Source organism: Montipora capricornis, chromosome 8 (assembly GCF_036669925.1).
Source record: "Montipora capricornis isolate CH-2021 chromosome 8, ASM3666992v2, whole genome shotgun sequence".
NCBI lineage: Eukaryota > Metazoa > Cnidaria > Anthozoa > Scleractinia > Acroporidae > Montipora > Montipora capricornis.
In genome coordinates, this window is record NC_090890.1 from 40,683,685 (window position 1) to 40,706,217 (window position 22,533).

The window sequence follows — 22,533 nt, forward strand, 5'->3', positions numbered from 1 at the left end:
CAGTGACTCTAGTCACTCGCGACAACTAAGATTGTCAGTAAAAGTAACAAGCCTGCTTTTTCATATCATAACTTCCGCGTTTTGAGCAGTCTAAGCAACAACAATCAGTTTAGGGTCGCTGGATGACTCAGTTTTTCTGGTGATGGGAATTCAAATATCTCCAAGGTAAGAAATAAAAAAATGCAGTTGTTCACAGGCAACCATCCTTATCTATAAAATTAGCCAAGAAGCAACACATAAATAAGGAAGACGTAATGAAGTCAATAACTATTGGAACTTTATATCAACTTTCCTTCGACATTTAACACTGCTGATTATTGCGGTATCAGCAGTCAATTCCTCAAGACTATGGCTGGGTCTTCATTTACTAATTCATTTAAGAACACAAATTACTGAAATACTCTTTGGTTTAAAAGCGTACACTGCTTTGAACTTATTTTTTCCGGCCTTACTGCTAGAGATCGTCACTGCCAAAGCCTGCAAATAACAGAAAAAAATTCATTTCAATTTTGTGTCTCCTGGACTAAAGAATAACTATATTTGATGAATCATACGTATTGTTTGAGCCCTGACGCGACTGAGAATGTGGAAAGAGCGAGACACTAGGGAAGACTGGGGAAAGATCGCTAAAATGACACAACTGACGGGGGGTTAGGTTCGTCAAGATACTCGTTTCGATTCTCCAGTTCGTGAGCTTTCAGATAAAGCGGGCCTGGGGCAGCGGTTATCCCCCTTTCACTGCAAAATTAAAGAAACTTCGTTCATTCAAAAGCTAAACCTTCCCTTAATGTCAATATTAGTAGTGAGAAGTTATTGCTGTTTTAGCTATTACTCCTCATTATGTCTAGACACGTACTGCTGCAGATCATTTTTCTCAGTCTAGGTTCCAGACCCCTAATGTTTACGATATATATATATATATATATATATATATATCAGAAACCCATAAGAGTTGAAACGTGTAACGCGCGTTCACAGCTTCCGAATATTCAGTGCGAACTGATTGGTTGAATGTTTCAGTGCTAAGTACCATATTTGGAAACCCCTCGCTCTTGTTGTTCCAAATATGGTACTTAGCAAATTGAATATTCAGAAGCTTGTTTCCCAGCACACAAGGGGCCGTTACACGTTTCAACCCTTATGGGTTTCTGATATATATATATATATATATATATATATATAGTTTTCAAAAATTGTAACGGTCACTTTTGAAAATGTGTGTTGACTAGCGTACGAAACGTCAAGTTTTATAAAAATGCGTTGGAATACAATGTTTATCACCGCTGTTTGTGTTATTTTCTTATTACTACTTCCTCATATTCGTACAAGAGGTCGTGCGTCATTCATCAAGGCTGGACTCAGTCTGGTGTTGGACTGTCGGGGCTCGACACAGGCACAGGGCTGGAGCAGTGGTGAGAGCACTCGCCTTCCATCATGTGGGTTGAGTTTGTTGGTTATCTCTACTCTGCTCTGAGAGGTTTTTTTCCCCGGGTACTCCGGTTTTCCGCTCTTCTCAAAAATTAACAGACCTTTGATTTGATTTGTTCTGATTTCAGTTAATTTGTATTCTCTCAAATTATTAGAGCACTCGCGCTCGGCTAAATAACCTTGAGACTTTAATAAAGTGATTTTTAATACAAACCTTTTACTGACCTCCACACATCATTTGACACTCTTCCTTTGTGTCATATCGGTTTCCATTCCCTCCGCATCCTCCATACCCAAACTCTTTACAAGTTTTATCGCTGGTATCAAAGAAAAATTTGCGGAAATATGCACGGCACGGTCCAGCCTCGTACGGAGAGGAGCAGTCCTTCCCAAGACCACCCGTTTCAGCATCACTGTTGGCTCGTGACAATCCTACATAGAAAACAACACCTATCATAGCGTCAACGTGAGATAAGATGCTAATAAATTTTATTTACTGCCAGCAAAAATCTGTTTCTATGCAGTGTCCGTGAGTTTGACAACCTTTGTTCAAGGAATGAGAATGCGTTGAATCACTCGTTAAAAATAACTGCTCACTGTTTCCCTGAGAGAAGTCAATCAGGAAGATCCATTATGATAGTAATTTAGTAAACTATTGTATTCATTGAACCATTGATTAAGTCGATTCTCTTTCTTTTATCCGTCACGAACTTATAGTATTTTAGCTTGAGTTATCAGAGTATTAGTGCTCCTACGTGCATATGACGGGAAAATAGCTGATAATTAATGATAAGAAAATGACTCAGTTCTCCTTAAACGAACGGTTATTCGCAAAATTGCTCAACCAATCTCTTGAGACCGAGGTGACGATGGTGTAATGTACAAATACTGTTGAACGAACAAAAGACGCTAATGAGAGATCTTTTGTTTTGGTCCACCAATATCAAGGAGTCAGTGAGCGTAACGTGAAACTGACCACTTATTTTTTACTGCGCGGGACAAGGGCGCAATAAATAGCAAATGATGAATGTTGAATTATTACCCTTAAGCCAACAATCCGAGAAGGGGAAAAGAAAACGAAGGAGATGATTTATTTTTTCGGAGGTACACCCTCTGTGACTAGCGGCCTAGCGAAGGCGCAAACGACGATTTCCAATGTGAACAGGAACTGACATAATGAGTTTGTCCTGAGTTATGAATGGGCAACATTTTCATTTCTATAAAAAGTGGTTATTTAACAAAGTTGTGTTAAAACTACTACCCTTTTACCTGCTACTAGAAGAATCAATACAAGCAGAGGCATTTTCACTGATATGGACGATAATTCTGGCATCTTCATATCGAAAAGGAAGCAGCGTCTCTGCGACGTTATGTCCTGATACTTTCTTCCTGCTCCGCTTCAACAAGAAACGTGTAAAAAGGACAGGCCATCACTGCTTTGTTTCATCAATCCATATTTGGAGATAAGATAAACAGAAAAAATTACTGCTGAAAAGTTGCTATAAGACAATAAAACAGCTGTTGAACTTTCGACAGCTGGACAACGAAAAATCAACATTGTATTTGAAACATTTAAAAGCGGGGTTCGCTTGAGTTGTTCCAATAGCGGTATCTCATTAGTTGTCCAGGAAACTAAATACGTTTCGAAGGTGGCTTCTTGAATGTGAAAGAAAATAACTGTTGTAAAACTCGGCATGGCAGCATGATCAAAATTTGAATGCGATTTTTTTCATCGTGGAGAAGCTCGCGAATGTAAAATCATATTCAAAAGGAATTGTAATTACTCCTAACACCGGTAAACACAGATACAAAGGATGTCAGAAAGACAGCAAACTAGTGCAAATTGCCATGAGTCATTTTTGAATGTGTAAATACCCAATACATTCAATCGTAAATCACTTCCACTAGTAAATCAGTCTCAAGTTTTTTTTTCTTGTCATTTTTTTGTGAACTAACCGATGCCGCGAGGTGAATTGAATCCATTGATGGGCTCCTGATCTTGTAGGATATCATTCAAACAATTACTCTTAAAGTCAAACAAAGCATGCGGAAACTGAGTTTTTAACAGGTCAAATAATGAAGACACTAATCGAAATACCCAGGATTTAGTTCAGTTATAGAAAATAGCGGGAAGCGTAGCTTGTCATATTGATCTCGTACGATATACTTTTCTTCCTTAATATGTCGATACTCAATAAATAAAGACAGAAAAAATCATGAGCAGTCTAATGTGATCTTGATTTGAGTCACTAAAAAGCGTGTTGTTCCCTTCTATAGCCAGATCACTTTTTCGAAATGACATTTTTGGTTTCATGAAGCGAAACGGTTCAACAGAGGAAAAAAAAAGATCACTTTTTCAGAATAAGCAGAATAATACTCGAAGTTTAACAAATGGCTTCAGTTCGTACCCAAGGCCTGTGCAATCTCAACGTTTACTCAGTCTTCATGACCCATAATTCACAACTTCTTCGTACTTGACAAATGAGGCTAATGAACAACTATTCGGATAGGCAAGCGGCAGTTTAAGGCTGCGTTCGATTGACAGCATTCCGGAATAGGAATGCATGGAACAGAAGTAAGAAAACCTTTGTTTTCACGGAGATTTACATTAAAATTGTCAAACACCTGCTAAAATGCTATTTTAGATACATCTCTTGTTGCTTCAAAACGCCGGACATACCGTTTTAAAGCATCAATCCACGTATTCTTGACCATTCTTGTTCCGGAATAGGGTCAATCGAATGCACCCTAAATCAAGTTGTATATTTCAGAGAAAGCTCAATGATTTGTTTCGGGGTATGCGGTTTTCGCGGCTTTTGAAAGAAGGGGGAAGTCGGGAATAGAGCTCGGTTTTTAAAATTCCACAAAATTAACTTAAGAAAAGAAAGGAACTTTTAGGAAAGGAACTTTATTTAAGTGTCTAGTAGTTCTAGCGCTGGAGCACTAATTGGGGACACTGTAAAAAGTCAAATATTGGTTTTTGAGGAGAGGGGAAACCCGAGTAAGTGGAGAAAAACCTCTTGGTGCAGGGTAGACAACCAACAAACTCAATCCACATATAACGCCAAGTCTGGGAATTGAACACGGGCCACATCGGTGGGAGAGGAGTGCTCTCACCACTGCGCTATCTGTATTGGGAAAGCAAAATGTATAAGCGAATAAGGTCTATTCTCGGTTTTCACTCTAGCGACCACATTGCATGCATTTCATTAAAAATAGCCGCCATCTTGAATTGCTCCGAATGGCCGCCATTTTGAATAAATTTCAGTACCGTTGTCTCAGTATAGCGCAATACTTGTGTCGGAATCGTGTCGGTTGCGTGACAATGTCGCTTTGAAGTGCAAAGTGATGTGTGAATTGTGAACTTGGGGTCAAATCGTTGTTGACAATACAATTACATCGGAAATCATGAGAATGTACACGACCAATCAGAATAGAGGGAGTTGTCTAAAAAAAAGGGGAGCGGTTGAAGAGAGAAAAAGGAGAAAATCTTGTAATACGAGGGACGAATAAATCGTTTTTAAAAATTGTGACAGTGTTGGATAACTTTGGAGGCATTCCCAACACTTGGTCTAGGTGCCCTCTCCGTTTTATCAGAAGCCGGATTTATAACCTTTTTTTTACACAAGAATTTATGACAATTCTGGCTGTTCCGCGGCGCCACCGGCGGAATGTCATGGGTTGCGTTATGTGAAGTGTAATTGAGTTATCGCCACCTCAACCCGCCGATAGGCCGGGCGAATCACTGGCTCCACGCCAATTGTTGTACACAGGCCTTGACCTTAGCAGGATGGCAATGTATTGTGAAATTATACGTAATCTGAATTCAGACAGGATTCTTGAAAAGGTTGTAGTATAAAGTTTTGAAGCAAGCAACCGTGGACAATCTTCCTGTCGGTGTACGTTGGATCAGTGACTTGATCTGATGGGCGTGATTATAAGTTGAGAAGCTTAATATTTTGAGCAAGAGCCGAGACAACGTAGATTTGATTTTAGTGGTGTACTCATGATATTTCGGCTGGCCAAACCAGCCTTCTTCAGGTTCAATGAGAGTAGTATAAGCTGGATTTAGCAATCGATCAAGTGCTTGCTGCACTTCAATTGACTCTGAAGACTACCTATCTTCGCCGTAAGCCCCATTCTTGCCGAGAATATATCACGCGCAAACATGCAGATATGGCCCGAAACATTCAAGTACCTAGTGACGTCAAATGAGATACCCATCTACAGCCAGTGGATATCCGGTAGTTTACACACCTATTTCGTGCTGATTGTTTTGCAAGTGGAAACTTAATCCCAGAGAAGGGCAAAAGAACAAAAGCTTTGGAAAATTAATGAACACGAACCGGTCGAATAACAAACAAAGAATTTGAATTCGTGATCCTGTTGCTTTCTTCAATATATGTGGGGAATGTTGACTGCCGCGGTTGGTTTCACATAAGAAAGACTCAAAGTACCTTTGCAGCTGAACAGGAAAGAAGATAAGTAAGGACATTCACAACTTGCTGACATGACTCCCATAAAACAGATGAAAAGAGTTAGAGACCAAAAATCATTTAAGATGTTGCAGTATTTAGTAAACTGGTAAAGCGAGAATCCTTCATTATTTCTTAGTCGGTGGGGTGGAATTTTTTTTTTGTCGACTAACGATTCTGGGATAGAATGCATGCCTGAAACAGAACGAAAAGGGTTCCTAAGAATCTCTGACTTAGTTTATACTCTACTCGATTATTTTAACAAGACGAGTTAGATGAATTTACTACGCTGAAACAAAGTGAAACTTTAATTCCGACGTTTCATGAACATTACGTTGACGACTGCATTAGGTTAAATTCTTAAATGCATGCACAAGAAGACTTTTACCACTCCATGGGATATGTTTACTAATGTCGCGCCGCAAGGAAGGAAATCACCGCGTAGTCGCACAGAGGTTGAAACAGACTTTCAATGACGTATTTTGTCGATAAATTACATTCATCATTATATCAATTATATTAAAACGGATGCGGACAATGAGATTTGTTTATGTTCAAAATATTCACGTCATCGATACTATGATATTTTACAGCTGTCAAAAAACACTGTGATCAGCGCAAAGGTCACTTGCTGCAATGCAACATGATATGTCTTTGCTTTGTGCTTTAAGACACTGAAACACTGACACATTTGGCAAAAACGATACCCTTGAGTAACAAACAACCAACGGAGAGGGAACAAGTACAAGTTGTGGAAAAATTGTGGAAGAGAACTGAGCAGCACATAACGTGGAGCTTTAATTTGTTTTACTTTCGCTTGGTTATCGCAAGAGATCTAGAGGTTTGAAAGTTGCGGATACGGTAGCTCCACTCTATCAATTAATTGTTTTCTTCTTGGCTTTAAAAGTATTTGCAGCGATATACTTTTACAACAAGAACAACATGAGCTTCATGGACAAAGCACGGTCGCTTAAGCGAAGAGGCTTTACTGCTCCAAAGAACAGATGCGATGAATCCAAATTGCTTCTGCTTTCTGGTAGCAATTCTGACCTATCACTGGTTGAGCGGAATCAAATTTTCAGTGACAATCCCTTACCGAGGTCAGGCTCAATGAACGAAAGTTATTTTCCACACCTCAACACAACAAATAACAATGATGATTCAAACTGTACCATTACATCATATGATCGATGCAGTTATTCGGGAATCGTCGCTCAAGTTAGCGACGGAGTCAGGCCATGTCTCCCAAGTCCTACTCTTATGAGACGTCGCAATGCCATATGCGATGAACTTGAAAAAAGAATGATTTCTTTGCCGGGAAGTACTTTGAGGCAAAGAAGAGTTGATATGCTTCGAGGGATTGCCCTGGCGCAATTTTCCTTATTGTAGGACGAGTAAGCGTATTTCCCTGCTCAAAATTCTCTAGAATCACTCAGTTGTGATAAAGGTAGTTTACAAATAAAGGTCTTGTGTGTATATTTTGTAATATATTGCACCTAACAGTGCTTTTTCTTTTTGAATAAATAACGCAACCAAAGCGTTATAGATGTGATTGAGTGGACGCTTCAAATATACAATGCTCATCAACACTTAGAATTCTCAGATTGTGAAAAGACCTACGAGTAGTTCCACATCATTGCAAACCAAAAATGTTTCATGGTTAGGACGGTTAATTAATACAATCTTACAAGTGGATCAGCTGAAAACGACTACTTCGAATTCTTGAAGTAAATTGGAAGATTTCTTTAGTTCTTACTTGGCTTTGAAAGGACATAAGGTTGACCTAACGTACCTGGCTGAATTAATTAATATCTATTAGCTGAGCATGCCCTAACCTGACATGCAACGAGAGAACAACGAAAAAAAAAAAAAAAAAGGCACGCATTGCGTACGTGTGGTAGTGCAGTAACACAGCGCTTTATTCCATATTTTCAACTGAGCTGCGTTTTGTCTTCCAGGAGATTCAAGGTGTTCTTGCGTAATATTTAGCTCTAATAATACACGATATTGTTTTGGTACCGTATGATTATACTCCCATGGTTGATGTCCTAGAAAAATAGCCCCATGAGAAGACATGTTGTTACTAGCAAAATACTAAACCCAGGAAGATTGAAGAAAATAAAAGGGAATCGAGAAACATTGGCTTCGAGGCTTACATGTTCATCATTTTCAAGTTCCCTTACAATTTTTTCGCAACAAGTTTAAGTGTGCACTCTGACTGTCTGACAGCTTTCGAATAAAAACGTTCACTGAAGTTAATCTCTGTGGGGCGGAGTCAGTATCTGAATGGGAGACCTGAAAAATGTACAACTTTGCGTCAGAAACATAGGACTAAAAATTCCATTTTAACGATCAAAAATGCAAACTAAGCGAGGTACAGGTTTTGTTAGCCTGCTTTACGCAAAGCAAATATTGATGCAAAAGTAAATAAATATGGACACATAGTTTTTAGGAAAGAGCAGAAGGAAGTTTTCAGGACGGTCGATCGAGAATAAAATATTTTGCCATCAGCAACAAAATTTGCGACATGAAAACAACGTAAATTTTGAACCACGAATATAAAAAAGCTACCATCAGCGAAAAACATTTTGGGAGATTTTTGGTGCTTTCAACTATTCTCTTGTCCTTTTGGTTGCTCAAGTAAATTGTAAAATCGAAAGTGACATCGAATTCAGCGTTCGCCTTGATCAAGTAACCATGTGTGTTTACTCGCGAAACAAAGGATACTTCTGTGTCAAAATGATGGTTTTGTTTTTGTTAGTTTGGTTTTGTTTTCTTTCAAGTGTTATAAAGTTTGACAAGAAATGTGCGAATTCAACAAAAAGATCCCAATCGCCCAACTTCTGAGGTTGACCATTGTTTCTGCAGATTTTGGGGCTCATTTTCCTGAAACTCAAGCACGCTTCCGACAGACCTTTTTTTTTTTCGTGATTTATGCATGCGTTGCGGGCCTATTGGCACCATGGATGCCCTTGAGAGCTTAGGAGTCGTGTTGTCGGTTCAAAACAAAGATACAAACGCAGGTGTAGACAAAAATCGAGGCATGTTAAAAAGAAAAAGCAAGTGTGAATGCAAGACCCAGACACGTCCCTATTGTGTAACGCTGATCTGCGCTTTCGCTTGTGTTTGCGTCTCCTATTCTCTAGAGCAAACAGGCACTCATTCCCGGCATAACACCGAAAGGAAGATCAGTCTCGAAAGCAAGCGAAAATATATACATTTTGATAAACAAGCAAAAAAGGGCGCGCAAGCGTGATGTGTGTCTGTTTAGGTTGAGTCTGAGTCAACTATCTACACTGGGAAATTCGCTACACAATCGCAGACGCAAGCACAAGGCAGATGCGAGGTAAGGGTCCTCAAGAGCGCGGCTATCGGGGAATAAAGATACACTGCTAATCGGGGTGGAAGCGGGATAATGAATAACTGCTTAAAAAGGAAAATGAATAAAGAATATTTAGCGTTCGAACATTTGGAATCAAGAATTTTACAGTTTCCGTTAAAGAATAACGAAATTCAGTACGGAAAACTGAATATCGAACAAAATTTCGATAATGTATAATGGATAACTTGGAAAAAGAAAATGGAAGGAAGAGATGTTCTATAAAGAAAGCCTAAAAGTTTGTTAGCTTTAGACGACAAGGAAGAAATGTGGGAGTTCCATTTAAAGTTGTGGTACCGTTAACAACAATCGCAAGGTCTTTTTGAGTATCAGCCTGTGAAATGACATGATTCCAAGAGAAAATGAGGGGACAGAGAGGGAGGCTCAGCGCGTTGGCCGGGATATGTCATGTCCACGAAAGTTATTTTTAGACGAGCGGAAGTCTTTGTTCTAGCGGAAGTCTATCTTCCGAGACGTCCGCATACAGTCTTGCCTTGCCCTCAGGTTCTTAGTGAAAAGAGAAAATGACGGGGCACGTGGAAGGCTGATGAAAAAAGATGTCGAGGCTTCCTCGGTGTGATCGTCATCCGACTGTTGATCGCTAACATCGCTGTAGTCGTGCCATGAACTGTCGCCTTCGCTATTCGTTTCTGACGCGCGTCCTCCGTTAAATTCACTGATGTCAGCCAGCGAGTCATTCGTGTCCACAAAAATAGTGGAACTTATTTCCCAGCTGGAATTATCAGACCAGAAAAAGCATTTTCCGCGTTTCTGAAAGTCTTTGTCATCGACAAACGTTAAGTCTACTTCGTCCGCCATTACATAAAATCTTTGCTTTTCTTTCAAACATCAGACCGAGGTTGGCCTGCATGCGGCTGAAAATAACTAACTTTCGTGGACATGACATATCTCAAGGGCTGGACCGGGAGCCTCCCTCTCTGTCCCCTAATTTTCTCTTGCATGATTCCCAATATGATAGGAACTCTGGAATGGAGTTTTCTTTCGCGTCACCAGGACGAATTCCCATTTTCCGAGGTTAAAGTTCATGTCCCAATTAGTAGACCAGTCAAACACTTTGTCAATATCCTGCTGAAATTGAGATATATCAGACTCAGAATGGATGATGCGGGCCAATTTGGTGTCATCAGCAAAAGATAAGCCATCAAGAACTTGTCTAGATAACTCGTTTGGCAGATCATTTATATGCCATATATAAGATATTGGCTCCAGAATAATACACCCTATTGGCTCCAGAATGCTTCCCTGGCGGGAACTCCAGAGAAGATAGGCATCGATGAGGATGTTGCACCCTTGGTTGATACTTTCTGGGTCCTGTTTGTGAGAACAAGGAGCGATTAATGCCAGCAGCGGCAAGTTTTTGAAGAAGACGAGAATGGGAAACCGTAGCCAGGGGCCGGGGGCGCTCCCCATTCTCCGCGCGGCTTCGCTCCCTAATCTGCCTCTCGCATCAAAAATCCCGCCAGTTACGCAGGCTGGGGAAACCGTGTCAAATGCTTCTGACAAGTCAAGATAAACAATATCGCATTGATGTGTTATCCAGGCCTGACCTATTTTATGAAGAAAACAGAGCATCCAAGTCATTGTCGAACGGCCATTCATGAATCCGTGTTGCCCATAAGACAAGGAACTGCTTAAGAGGTTCAGCTTAATCTGTTGAAAATACATCTCTCAAGTACCTTTGACAGAATACAAAGCAGCGAAATAGGTCTGTAATTTTCGACTAGTTCTTTGTACTGGGAACTGAGCCACCGCGCACCGGTGGCTCAGTCGGCATTCATGAATCCGTGTTGCCCATAAGACAAGGAACTGCTTAAGAGGTTCAGCTTAATCTGTTGAAAATACATCTCTCAAGTACCTTTGACAGAATACAAAGCAGCGAAATAGGTCTGTAATTTTCGACTAGTTCTTTGTACTGGGAACTGAGCCACCGCGCACCGGTGGCTCAGTTGGCACCGGGCTGTCACGCGGGAGGTCGTCAGTTCAACTCCGGCCGGACCAACACTCAGGGTCTTTAAATAACTGAGGAGAAAGTGCTGCCTTTGTAATTACATCTGCAAATGGTTAAACTCTCTAGTCTTCTCGGATAACTACGATAAGCCGGAGGTCCCGTCTCACAACTCTTCAATGTTCATAATCCTGTGGGACGTAAAAGAACCCGCACACTTGTCGTAAGAGCCGGGAATGTAGTTCCTGGTGTTGTGGTCTGGTCTTTCTGGTCTGGATAGGGTAGGGTGGAGCACCTCGCATAGGACCTCGAGTCCTGTTCGTGCTCCTTCCCTATGGGCAGGTTTGCCCAGTAGAAGAGACAAACCAGATGTGTCGTAAAACAATAAAACATATGAAGATGTCCAAAGAGAAATCGGAAACAATGCCTATGCAATTTTTCGGGTGGGGGGGGGATGGTGGTAAAAGAGGTGTATTAAGAGATTTGTGCACGTAGAAGAGCCCTTTTCCGAGTTGCTGCATGCCTCACTTTCAAAGCGAGTCCTGGTGCACAACCATTCTTATGCATATCAAACTCATTTGAGGACCACGACTCACTTCGAAACCGAGACGAACAGCAACTCGGAAATAGCCTAATTCCGCTTCCACTCCCGATGCTGAGAAAAGGTGGAACACTGAGCAGTGTAACATCATGTCGGCTTCCGTTAAACAAAACAGTTTCAGGACTAATGATATTATTCCTGATCAGCAGCCTATCCTGATTTATCTTTGATGATAGTTAAGAGGGAAATGGTTATGAAACCCGAAAAACTTCTTTGTTGTAGGTTTTTGTTCTCTTTTTTGGCATTGACCGTGCACAAAACACAATAGTTGTTTACTCCGTACTGAGGAACTAACCAATAGAAATGTGTTGGTTACGTAATTTATGCATAGTGTATGAGCGCAAAACAAAAGATTGTGCACGGTCGTGGACTTTCCAACCTAAATCTTGGCATCTTTGTTTGCTCCTTTGTTTTTTGCCGTGCTTCAAAACAAGTCCTCTCTATTAACTATGCTTTGATTGAATACAAGTACCGCATATGCGTCTTAAGTGGCGAGATAGACCCACCGACAACCTTTTTTTTCAAGCCACATTTAATTTTTACGCTTGCTTTTTCCTCAACTCCCTCATCTGCCTTGACCCGTGTATGCTTCCGCTGTGAATCAGTCTGTGAATCCGAACATTGTAGTCTCTTTTAATCTTATAACCCGAATCCGGCAAAGGGATTTCTTCATACAAACTGCTGCGGCTGCCCAGTGATTTTAGGACTACAGCAATATGGTGCCCACTGTTTGTAGCTCAGGCGGATGAAAATCGTCAGCCAAAGGTACCTCCCTTAAGCGAACATAAGCATTTCTCCCGTCGGAGTCTCGGTGCATCTCCTTGATAGTCCCGAAGGTATCCACCGCATCCATCCTTTCACATCAAATGCCTTAGCAGTATGCTTGGAAAGAAGTACTGGGATTGCGTGACGAATATTGGAGAACCTGGGAACGAGCTGTCACATAGCCGCTTCCAGCAAGGATTGACGCGGCAGTAAAGAAGATGGCCTCCACAGATAAGGTGGGATTGACATGCCGTAAATTTTGTAACCCATTTTCTTTTGACAGATATATATTTTCTGTGTTTCAGCAGTTTCTCCTTACGGGAGCACAGGTTGAAGGTTTGTTATTCTTGTTTCATGCTTATTTTATTGATTAATATGTCTTGTTGCTGCCTTCCAAGGTTCACACTTCTCTGGAGGCCAAAAAATTGGTTGCATTCTTTCACTATACTTAGTACTTGAGATCGTCTTAGATGTGTTCTAAAATACGCCGAACAAAGCACTATATTGCCATCGCTCATGTACATCCTTTTGTCAAATTTTAATTCTATTCTAATTGTTTTTCTTCCATAACCACTGAAAATATTGAAGAAATATGCCTTGAGGTCGAAGATCTGTAGATTTCGAGTTGGTATGCACTGCATTAGACCGCAACTGACAGCGGCATTTGAATGATTCGCATCGTCGTTAATTGTTTCGTGTTCTTTAAACTTTTATGAAAGAATACCATTGAGCGATTGGTTGCTTTGTCAAAACAATTTCATTGTTTGTGTTTGATCTATTTTACATTATATTAAAGTTTTTAATTCGTATTGATTCTTTTTATTCGCAATGCGGCGTGCGTTCTTCATCCATACCCATCACTTCGGTTTGCAAAAATAATCATGGATTCGGAATTTCCGGATAAATCTGCGTTTCGTGACTGTAAGTAAGGTTATTTGGAAATCCTTGCGGCTTAGCTTGTGGCAGTTGTCATTTATAATTCACATTTGCCCTTAAAATGTTCAATTTTATCCACTAAGGAAAACGAACTTAGAAATCGTTATAAAAGGATTTTTTTTAAAAAGTTGTCCTTTTCTTATGTAAAGAATTTCTTCATTCGATGACCGTGTGTTGAAGTGCGTTTTTTGATGTTTTTTAATAGTGTATAGATTTTATGAGATGCCTTGTTTTTGATTTATAAGCAGACTTTTTGGGAAAAAGTGGTATACAATTCATGTACATATAAAGCCAAATATACTGTAATTTCACTGCTAATTCCTCGGAGAAAAGCACTTCTTGGGGTTCAAATTTAATCACTTTAATTTATAGGATTTGTCCTTGAAAGATGCTGTATTCCAGAGGTTTATTTAAAGATATTGTTGGCTCTTTGTCAGAGTTTCGCTTTGTGGAAGGAAGGGTGTGGTTGAACAAAGATGGCACCTGTTGCCACAATGTAGTACTAATGAGCCACAAAGTGAAAGAATTGGAATAAGAAATGCAATGATTTTTGTTTCTAACTTTCATTTTCTAAACAGTGGGAAAAATTTTGGTAGATGATAATAATAATAATTATATGATATCATTTCATATAATTTGAAGGGGAAAACTATGACATATATAACTGTCAAAATACTACTACTACTACTACTACTACCACTACCAATAATAATAATAATAATAATAATAATAATAATAATAATAATAATAATAATAATAATAATAATAATAATGGTATCAGTTTGTAAGACTTGTACCACATTTTTTCCAAATGGTCAATAATTATTGTACTTTACAATACAGTACTTTTTATAAAGCAATACAAATACAAAAATTTTAATAATCATAATTTTAAAAGGTACAACAACAAGGGATATTGTTGGTACACTCAGGGCTCGACATTGCGACTCACTGGTCGCCAATGCGACCAAAAATCAAGCGTTGGCGACTAGATTTTTAGAGCTAGTCGCCAGTGGGCGACTAACCTTCACCTTTTTCCTTCATCCTTTTAACCTCAAAGGCAAATCAACCGTAGTTTTGGATAAAATGCACGATTTATGCGCACAGAAATAACAAAACAAACCCACGACTCTTCTGGCTCTTCGATCTCCATGTTTCATAATCGAGCGCAGCTGGTATTGCGGGCGCACTAAACAACACGTGCAATCATTGAAGCGTGAAGTTCACAACGAAGCCTTGGCTTTTTAGCGCTGAAAATATGGAAAACTGGTGATTGTTTATGTTCAGGTTCGTCTATTTATGTAAGCTATAGACTCGATGTTACATGGAAACTTAACAAAAGCGGAGGAAGCACAGGAAACGTGACTAAAGCTGCTTTCACATTGATTATTTACCTCGTAATGCGTAATGATATGTTTTACGAGCCCTGGCTTCCTTTTAAGTTTTAGTATCTCAGTCTTAGAAGCTTAAGGACGTTCGCACTAAATTTTTGCAACATTGATTTTTTTCTGAAACTTTTACCACTGTAAGATGATGAGTTAGTTATGTCAGAAATGTAAAAAAAATGGGGGGTCACCGACTTCGTTTTGGAGAGAACATGTCCGGAAAAACACCCAAAATGTGACAAAATCGGGCTTCGTTATCGAATAAGGCCAGTGTCTGTAAACCCAAATATATTGCAATTAAATCTTTGAAGTGAAATCTTCTCTGCCAAATATTGTTTAAGTGGACTAATTAAGTGAATTTAGTCAACTGGTGAGGTTCCTTAAAGATCAAGTTTGCATTTAGCGACCACAGTTTCACGCGCCTTGCAGCCACAAGATGGCAGGATTTGATGTCCTGTGAGCAGAAATCTTGAAATTTTTTTAACTTCCCACATTGATTTTTTGTTCATTTTTGGACAACGTGGAGATCATTGTAAATAAAATCCGTTTCTGGAAAGAAAAATAGGGGTCACCGAACTTCCAAGACCGTTAAATCCAGGCAAAGCTATAGCAATGGCCTTTTGCCCTATCAGTTCTCATTTTATTACTTAGCGCTCGCGCGCTCGTGTATGACGTGGCGTGTGAATTTGCGTGCGCAGTAAGGATGCGCAGAAACAATTGGCGCGAACGTCCTTAAGTGTACCTAAACTTAGGACTATGAAGAAGATTGCATGTGTACATGATCATCAGAAAAATGAAGAAAAAAATATCAGTGAAAAAAATGGCGACTAAAAGTTAAGATCTGGCGACCAAATTTTTGGATCAGTCGCCAATTGGCGCCTTACTAAAAATGTTAATTTCGAGCCCTGACATTTTAAAAAAATTAACCTTTGCCTGTGCTCTATTTGTTTCAGACTTTCATAAAAATGCTAACAGAATATTGTTTTTGATTGATGCATTGTGATTTTGTCTTTCTTAAAATATAGAGTTAGTAATGTTATTGATTAAATGAAAGTGTAATTCGTTTGCAGGAAATAGCCAAACCAATAATATTGTCTTTGCACTACATAAAATTTAGTTTCAGTATTTCAAGTGACAAATCTTAATAACCTGGGAGGAATCTGTGACATGTGCCAAAATGTGTGAACAGCGTGCAAAGATAGAAACAATGGAACCCCCCTCCCCCCTCTCTCACATGTTGGTGGCTCATCTTGATGTCTTACAGTAGGTTGCTGAAGTGGGGAGGTTGATGATATAACCATTTACCCCTGAGATTGACCAGCTTCTTATTTCTCCTCACAATTAATCAAACAAACAGGTCAAGAGATTTACCAAAATGAGCACTCTAGAAAAAAAAACCTTATTTGTAAAGAGATCCTGTTTACATGTACCGCAGTAGCATCAATTGAGAGTAAATATATACGCAAGAGTTGAGAGAAAACACATTGTGATATGTGATGTCTTTTATCATTTTTGATATTTACAAATATTACATGTATGTTCAATTTCCAGCATTGTCAAAGGTCTTCAAGTTTGCAGATGTTGAAGAGACTGGGTATGTTGATGTGGCAACAATCTCCACCCTTGCTGTCCAGCTGCTGGGAGCACAACTTAGCGAAAGTGAGAAGGAGACAATCAACAGCAAAGCTGAAAACAAAGCAGAGAAAGGTATTTTATTCTGGTTTGTTTTTTATTTTCAATAAATTATCATCTGTTTACCTCAGGTCTTGAGACTAACGGTAGCCAACTAGCCACAGCCTAGTGAAATTTCAGTTTTGGCTAGTAGATTTTGAGCTTCCACTAGCCATTGGAGCTAGTAAATATTGTGAAGCAGTGGAGTTCTGGACGAAACCAAAAATGGAGGTGGACGTTATACATTAACAACTTAAGCCTTAAATTGTGGTTGCTGGTAGAACTTAAGACAACTTCAAGAACCTCAAAACTCCTATAATAGTGATTGACTTGCTGTTTACTGACCTTTAACTGCTTCCTCGCCAGTAACACAACACCTCCACCTTAATGGTTTGTCCAAGGATTGTGATAGAACTTGTACTTAATAGGACAGATGTCACAGCAATAATTTTTTTTTTGTTAAATCTTGCATGTTTTGGTCTCAGTCTCAGATTCGCAAACAAGGGTCACGGCGTCTTGGCTGGTCTCGGATTTTACCATGCGTCACCCCTTACTATGCTAGTATAACCCACATACTGTTATTGTTGTTGTTCTAATGAATAGCTGGGTTCAAATGATGTTCAAAGTCAAGGTTTATCTTTTTAATTTTGTTTAGGGTTGTTATCCTATCAGAATTTCATTGAAATAATGATGGAGACAATGCAAGCCATGACTCACTGGGGTAAATTGAAGACCGCTCTGGAAGGATATGTTGGGTTTGATACTGTACAGGAGCAGATCCGCAAGAAGTCTCTCAAACGAGGCTTTGAATTCAACTTAATGGTTGTGGGTATGTGAAAGGAGAATAATAATTTAAACCCATTCACACCTCAAATGCCCTAGGACCCCTCCCATTGATGAGTAAAATTGTCTGGCGTTGGACAGAGTGAAATTTATAAAGTATCACTCTCAGGGGTCAATGACAAGTAAAATTGTGTGGCTTTAGACAGAGTAAAATCTAACAAGTGTCACTCTCAGGGGTCAATGTGTGCGATTTGAATGCTTTGTTGGGATATGACTATAGCAGAGAGTTAGTCACATCTATATTTCTGAAATGTTGCCTTACCACAGTGTATTTTTTAATTACCTCCAAGCTTACACAATGTACTACTAAGTTTTGTTGTTTTAGGTGCGACTGGTCTTGGCAAGTCTACCATGGTAAACACCTTGTTCAAAGGTCGACTTAGTAGAATCTCATCAACTGGAGCTGCTTCAGTGATACCCAAGACAGCAGAAGTCAAATCTGTTAGTCATGGTATGTTTATAATAGGGAGTTTAAGATCTACGACGCGACGGCAACGAAAACGTCACAATTTTTGCATATTTAATGAGCAAAAACAAAAGCTTTGCACGCTCTGCACGTGCATTTTTCATTTTTGTACATTTCTTTCACATTTTCTGCAAATCTACAACGTGAAATTACCAATTCTCAAGTTTTTCAGAGAACATGAACACAAGGCAGCGAATTTGAATTTTCTGTCGTAGCTTCAACACCGCACTTCCTAATTCAGTTCCTGGAAAGTTACACTAGTTTTAAGAAGTTAGACAAGCCAAAAATGATGAAAAAGATAAATTAACCTGAAGTTGCAATTTTAAATGACGTTTCCCTTGCGTCGTAGATCTTAAACTCCCTAATACCTAAACACCAGTAGATAAGCCACACCTTTTTTTCCAAAAATTGTCGCAAGCAATCGGGGGTGTGGTGTATCTGTGAGAACAGTGTCCAGTTTTTCATCTTTGCGTTCAATCTAATGCCTGGTTACTAAGCTACAAGGTTCTGGTCACGTTCTTGTTGTAATGCAAAACTGTATGGATTAAAAACTGTGTTGAATGAAGAAATTGCTGTCAACAAATACCAGGAAAAGATCAATCAAGGTCACTTAGTGTTCAGTTAACATACATGTACATGTAGTTTTGAAATACAGAGAAAAAGTAGAATTGGTTTTTGGTCATGGTAGCACTTTAAAAATATTATTAATTTATTGTCAATGAAAAAAAATTTTTCATTAATTTTGTCGGTTTTAACAATGAAAAATATTTAACAATTATTCACCGAAGGCGAAGCGATTATCGGTGAATATTCACCTAGACGAAGTCGAGGTGATTATTCACCAATAATCACTGAGCCTGAGGCGAATAATTGTTTTAGTATAAATACACAGGTGATTACTTCAAAAAAGAAAAAAAAAACATTTCAACTTGAAATCATCTTCACTTACAGTGGCAAAACGACTACTGGCAGCCATTTTGTCCGTCGAGGTGATTATCGGCTGATAATCCGAGATAGCGAGCCAATGAGAGTGCACGATTTTGTAGAATCACCTGTGTATTTTTACTAATAATAATTATAGATGTTAATTGAAAAATCCAACTAGAGGGAGATCCAATATTAATAATTATAGTATTTCATGCCATGAAGTGACAAAAATTATTATTTTTTTTCTAGTGATCGAAGAGAAAGGTGTTCGATTAAAGCTCACAATTACAGATACACCAGGATTTGGCGATCAGATCAATAATGAAAGCTGGTAAGAACTTGATTTCATTTTTCAAGAGTACTCCTAATCCTATCGTTTTTTTGATAGCTAAATTTTCGGTGGCTTCTGTCCACCTTCATCAGAGCTATGGCGATCGTTACTGCTCACTCTACAAGGTGTCGTCATTTAACTGTAAATTAATGGTATGTAAGTGCGAGGAAACAGTTTCCTCTTGTTAACAGTGTTGCTGTCCAAAGTGGAATGCCACTCTAACTCCAAGAAAAGTCTCTTTTGATTGTTTATCACTCTGCATTGGAGGATGTGGGCATCCCTCAGATGGATGTTGTGATTCGTGGACTCAGCATGCTGTTTGATTGCTGATTCGCTGTTGCTCGTGTGGCCTGGATCATGGTCAGCTCCACGCGAGTTCCACGAGCGCTACTCTCCCTGACGTATTTACAAAGTGACTTGCCATGACTGTTCGTTCACATATGTCAGGGTGGAGAGTAAGTGCTTGCGGAACTTGCGCAGAGCTGAACATGATCCAGGTCATGGGAGCAACAGCAAATCAGCAATGCTGAGTCCACGGATCACAACATCCATCCAAGGGATGCCCACATCCTTGAATGCGGTGTGATAATGTGATGGGATGTCATGGTGGGAGTCAGGGTGGCTTAGTGGTTATCTGTTATCGGGCCTCCCACCACTGCGAGCCAGGGTTCAATTCTGGCCTCGGCCAGCATTTGGGCTGAGTTTCAATCGATCTCAACCTGCCTCGAGGGTTTTTCTCCGGGTACTCCAGTTTTCCTCCCTCATCAAAATCGACTCATAGCAAACTAACATCTAGCTGTGGTGCTGTGCTCTGACATCAAACATGGACTTTATAGCGGCAGCCAGAGGCGCCTTTGTATGCTTTCAGCCCGATGTTGTGAGCCGTGCCCTTCGCAATTCAGTCCTCGATTGCAAGTGAGGGTGATTAGCACTAGTAACATTCATTAAACTATCACAAGAGACTTTTCTTGGAGTTGTGACATTCCACTTTGGACAGTGACACTGTTTATGAGAGGAAACTGCTACCTTGCGCTTCCATACCGTGAATTTAAAGTTAAATAACGACGGCTTGTCGAGCAAGCAGTAACGATAGTCGTAGCTCTGATGGAGGCGGACAGAAGCCACCGAAAATTTAGCTATCAAAAAACAGATCGGATTAAGAGTACTTTTGAAAAATAACTACTACCAATCGCAACACTGGAAGCAGTATTATTTTTCACTTGCAACTTGATTTCACTTTATGCACAGTATATGTAAACATCCTAACAGATCCGCTTTGACATCTTCAAGTGCTGGAAAATTCACTTCTCCACGCTACTGAACCAGGAACCATTTCTTGAGAAATGTCCAATCTCATCCCCCTCAACCCCACATGGATGAGTCAACCACAATCTCTTGTGGAGTTTTGAGAAAGCAATGAAGAGAATGCTCCCAAGAAAGTCCCCTGGTCTTGACAACATCCCATATGATCTGATTCAGCATTGTGGCCTAGCTTCTGTTGAAGAGCCGCCTCTCCCTTGTCCTCACTGCCCTTGTACAATCTATGCAAGGATTGGCCTGCCAGGCCACCTCCAAGGTCATCAAAGAAGAGGAGACCATACTGCGAGAATAAATTGATGCTTGGTCACTAGCTTGGTCTAGGTCACCGCGTAACAGCGTTAGATGAACAGTTATGAATTTTGGAAAAATTTATTTAATCCAACAACTATTGTCATTATTTTGTCATGGGATGTGTATAGGTTTTGGGCATGGTTTAACAAGGATAAGTGTCACTTGTATGATAAAAAAATTGGTTACTTAGGTGTAACAAACTGATTTGGATTGTTTTATTACTTTTGAAGTTGGGAGCCAATCCTCCAGTTCATAAATGAACAGTTCCACAAGTACTTAATGGAAGAAACTAGCATCAATCGGAAGCCCAGAGTCCCTGACAGCCGTGTTCACTGTTGTCTTTACTTCATTGCACCAACGGGACACAGGTAGGCAGTGTCAAAGAATTTATTACTAGGCCTAAGAATAAGAAAAGTGATTATACTGTTTGTATCATTCTGTGCATGCTATCCTTGAACAGTTTTGATTATTCTTTTTTTCTTCTTATGTTTAGGTTAAGACCCATTGATGTAGAATTCATGAAAAGACTAGACAAGTGTGTTAATATTGTCCCTGTAATTGCCAAGGCGGATACTTTGACCATTGAAGAACGTGAGGCATTTAGACGGCGGGTAAGATATCTCTGTGCAGTGTCCTAAGGAAGCCTAAACAGTTTTTGGCATGTTAACTTGTACACTAGCTGTGGGTACAAGAGACTTGCAACCAGAATATCTTGTCTTTGTGGTTGGATCTACAGAAGCTACAATTCTAGTTCAATTCTTGCAATTTTCTCGCCTACTGTTATGTCTCCTTGTACAGTATTTGTGGTCTGGTTTTCAACCTACACCAGTGGTTAGGTTGTTCCTGTGACTTTGTTTAAAGTAGCTAATAAACAATAAGCTGTTTCCATTTTATGATAGTTGTAAGTACAACTGAGTACATGCAGCTAAAGGCCAGCATCTGTCCAAAGGACTATAGGATACAAGGCTGCTGCCTGAGAAAATTGTCTGGGAGCTCTTCACTTAGTAGCCAGATTCATTTTTTCAAGAGCCAAGAATTAATTAATTCCAGTTTGGATCATTATTTACAAGAAAGTGAGGATGAATCAAGTAAGGCGCCCGTTCGGGCTACTTGTTCAGAAATTTGGTCGCCCGCACTCGCAAATAATGCGCCTCAGGTGACCCGGCGACCATTAGGCAGCAACCTTGGAATATATTAATTAAATTACTGATGATTCACTTAACTAAATTTTACAGTTACGTGAGGATATCCAAAAAAATAACATCAACATCTACCCAATCCTCGACAGACATGACCTTGACGAAGAAGAAGCCAGAACAACATCTAGAATAAGGGTGAGGTGATTATTTGAAAACAAATACAAGGTAGTTGTCCAGTCATTTGATATCTCTGTTTTGATCACATGCATGGGGTTGGATTAAGATCATTAGATCATTGTCTAAATCTAACTCTTGCTGAATACAATGATCATCGTGAATTATCTTGTCTTATTACACATGGCTAGTGTTTCTGGCTAATATAATGCACACTCTGGTTGGCTAAGAGCAGCTAAGCGCTAGAGAATTATTCTCCCTAGTGCCCACGGGCCGATTTTTCTTCTTTAGAACAGTTCTGTTAACCGTATAACAAACAACTTAATAACCTCAACCGTGCGGTTGTTACAGCAAAATCTCAAACCTCGGCCTAGCTGTATTGACCTTGCTTTTCCTTGGTCAATGTGGCAAGGCCTTAGTTTGAGATTTTGCTGTA

At 39.6% G+C, this 22,533-nt stretch overlaps 2 protein-coding genes and 1 long non-coding RNA gene across 8 annotated transcripts in view; 2 read left to right on the forward strand and 1 right to left on the reverse strand.

Annotated features, from left to right (window-relative positions):
- Positions 1-255: 255 nt before the first annotated feature.
- Positions 256-6,503, reverse strand: LOC138058963 (kappaPI-actitoxin-Avd3a-like). Of its 4 annotated transcripts, none has more exons than XM_068904439.1 (4): positions 6,292-6,503; positions 2,698-2,825; positions 1,654-1,860; positions 256-477 (listed from the first exon to the last, which is right to left on the reverse strand). In XM_068904439.1, exons 1-4 carry the CDS (start codon positions 6,297-6,299, stop codon positions 455-457), a joined length of 366 nt encoding a protein of 121 aa, XP_068760540.1. In that variant the 5' UTR covers positions 6,300-6,503; the 3' UTR covers positions 256-454. The 4 variants fall into 4 exon arrangements, with proteins under 4 accessions (XP_068760540.1, XP_068760541.1, XP_068760539.1 ...); XM_068904440.1 differs by having other exon boundaries at positions 1,643-1,860; XM_068904438.1 differs by having other exon boundaries at positions 1,654-1,878.
- On the forward strand, positions 4,886-7,455 carry LOC138058964 (uncharacterized). Its single transcript, XR_011134117.1, has 2 exons — positions 4,886-5,913; positions 6,497-7,455. It is a non-coding gene; the product is annotated as an uncharacterized lncRNA (long non-coding RNA).
- A 5,319-nt stretch (positions 7,456-12,774) lies between these two features.
- LOC138058966 (neuronal-specific septin-3-like) overlaps positions 12,775-22,533 on the forward strand; it is a 14,015-nt gene continuing 4,256 nt past the window's right edge. The window contains exons 1-9 of one of the 3 annotated variants that reach the window (XM_068904443.1): positions 12,775-12,850; positions 12,920-12,950; positions 16,487-16,642; positions 17,262-17,435; positions 17,775-17,900; positions 19,092-19,173; positions 21,015-21,152; positions 21,278-21,395; positions 22,020-22,118. In XM_068904443.1, coding sequence (XP_068760544.1) covers positions 12,833-12,850; positions 12,920-12,950; positions 16,487-16,642; positions 17,262-17,435; positions 17,775-17,900; positions 19,092-19,173; positions 21,015-21,152; positions 21,278-21,395; positions 22,020-22,118 — 942 coding nt within the window. In that variant the 5' untranslated portion in view covers positions 12,775-12,832. Of the gene's footprint in view, positions 12,851-12,919; positions 12,951-13,409; positions 13,536-16,486; positions 16,643-17,261; positions 17,436-17,774; positions 17,901-19,091; positions 19,174-21,014; positions 21,153-21,277; positions 21,396-22,019; positions 22,119-22,533 lie in introns of those variants that run through there. The other 2 variants (XM_068904444.1, XM_068904445.1) reach the window with 2 other exon arrangements.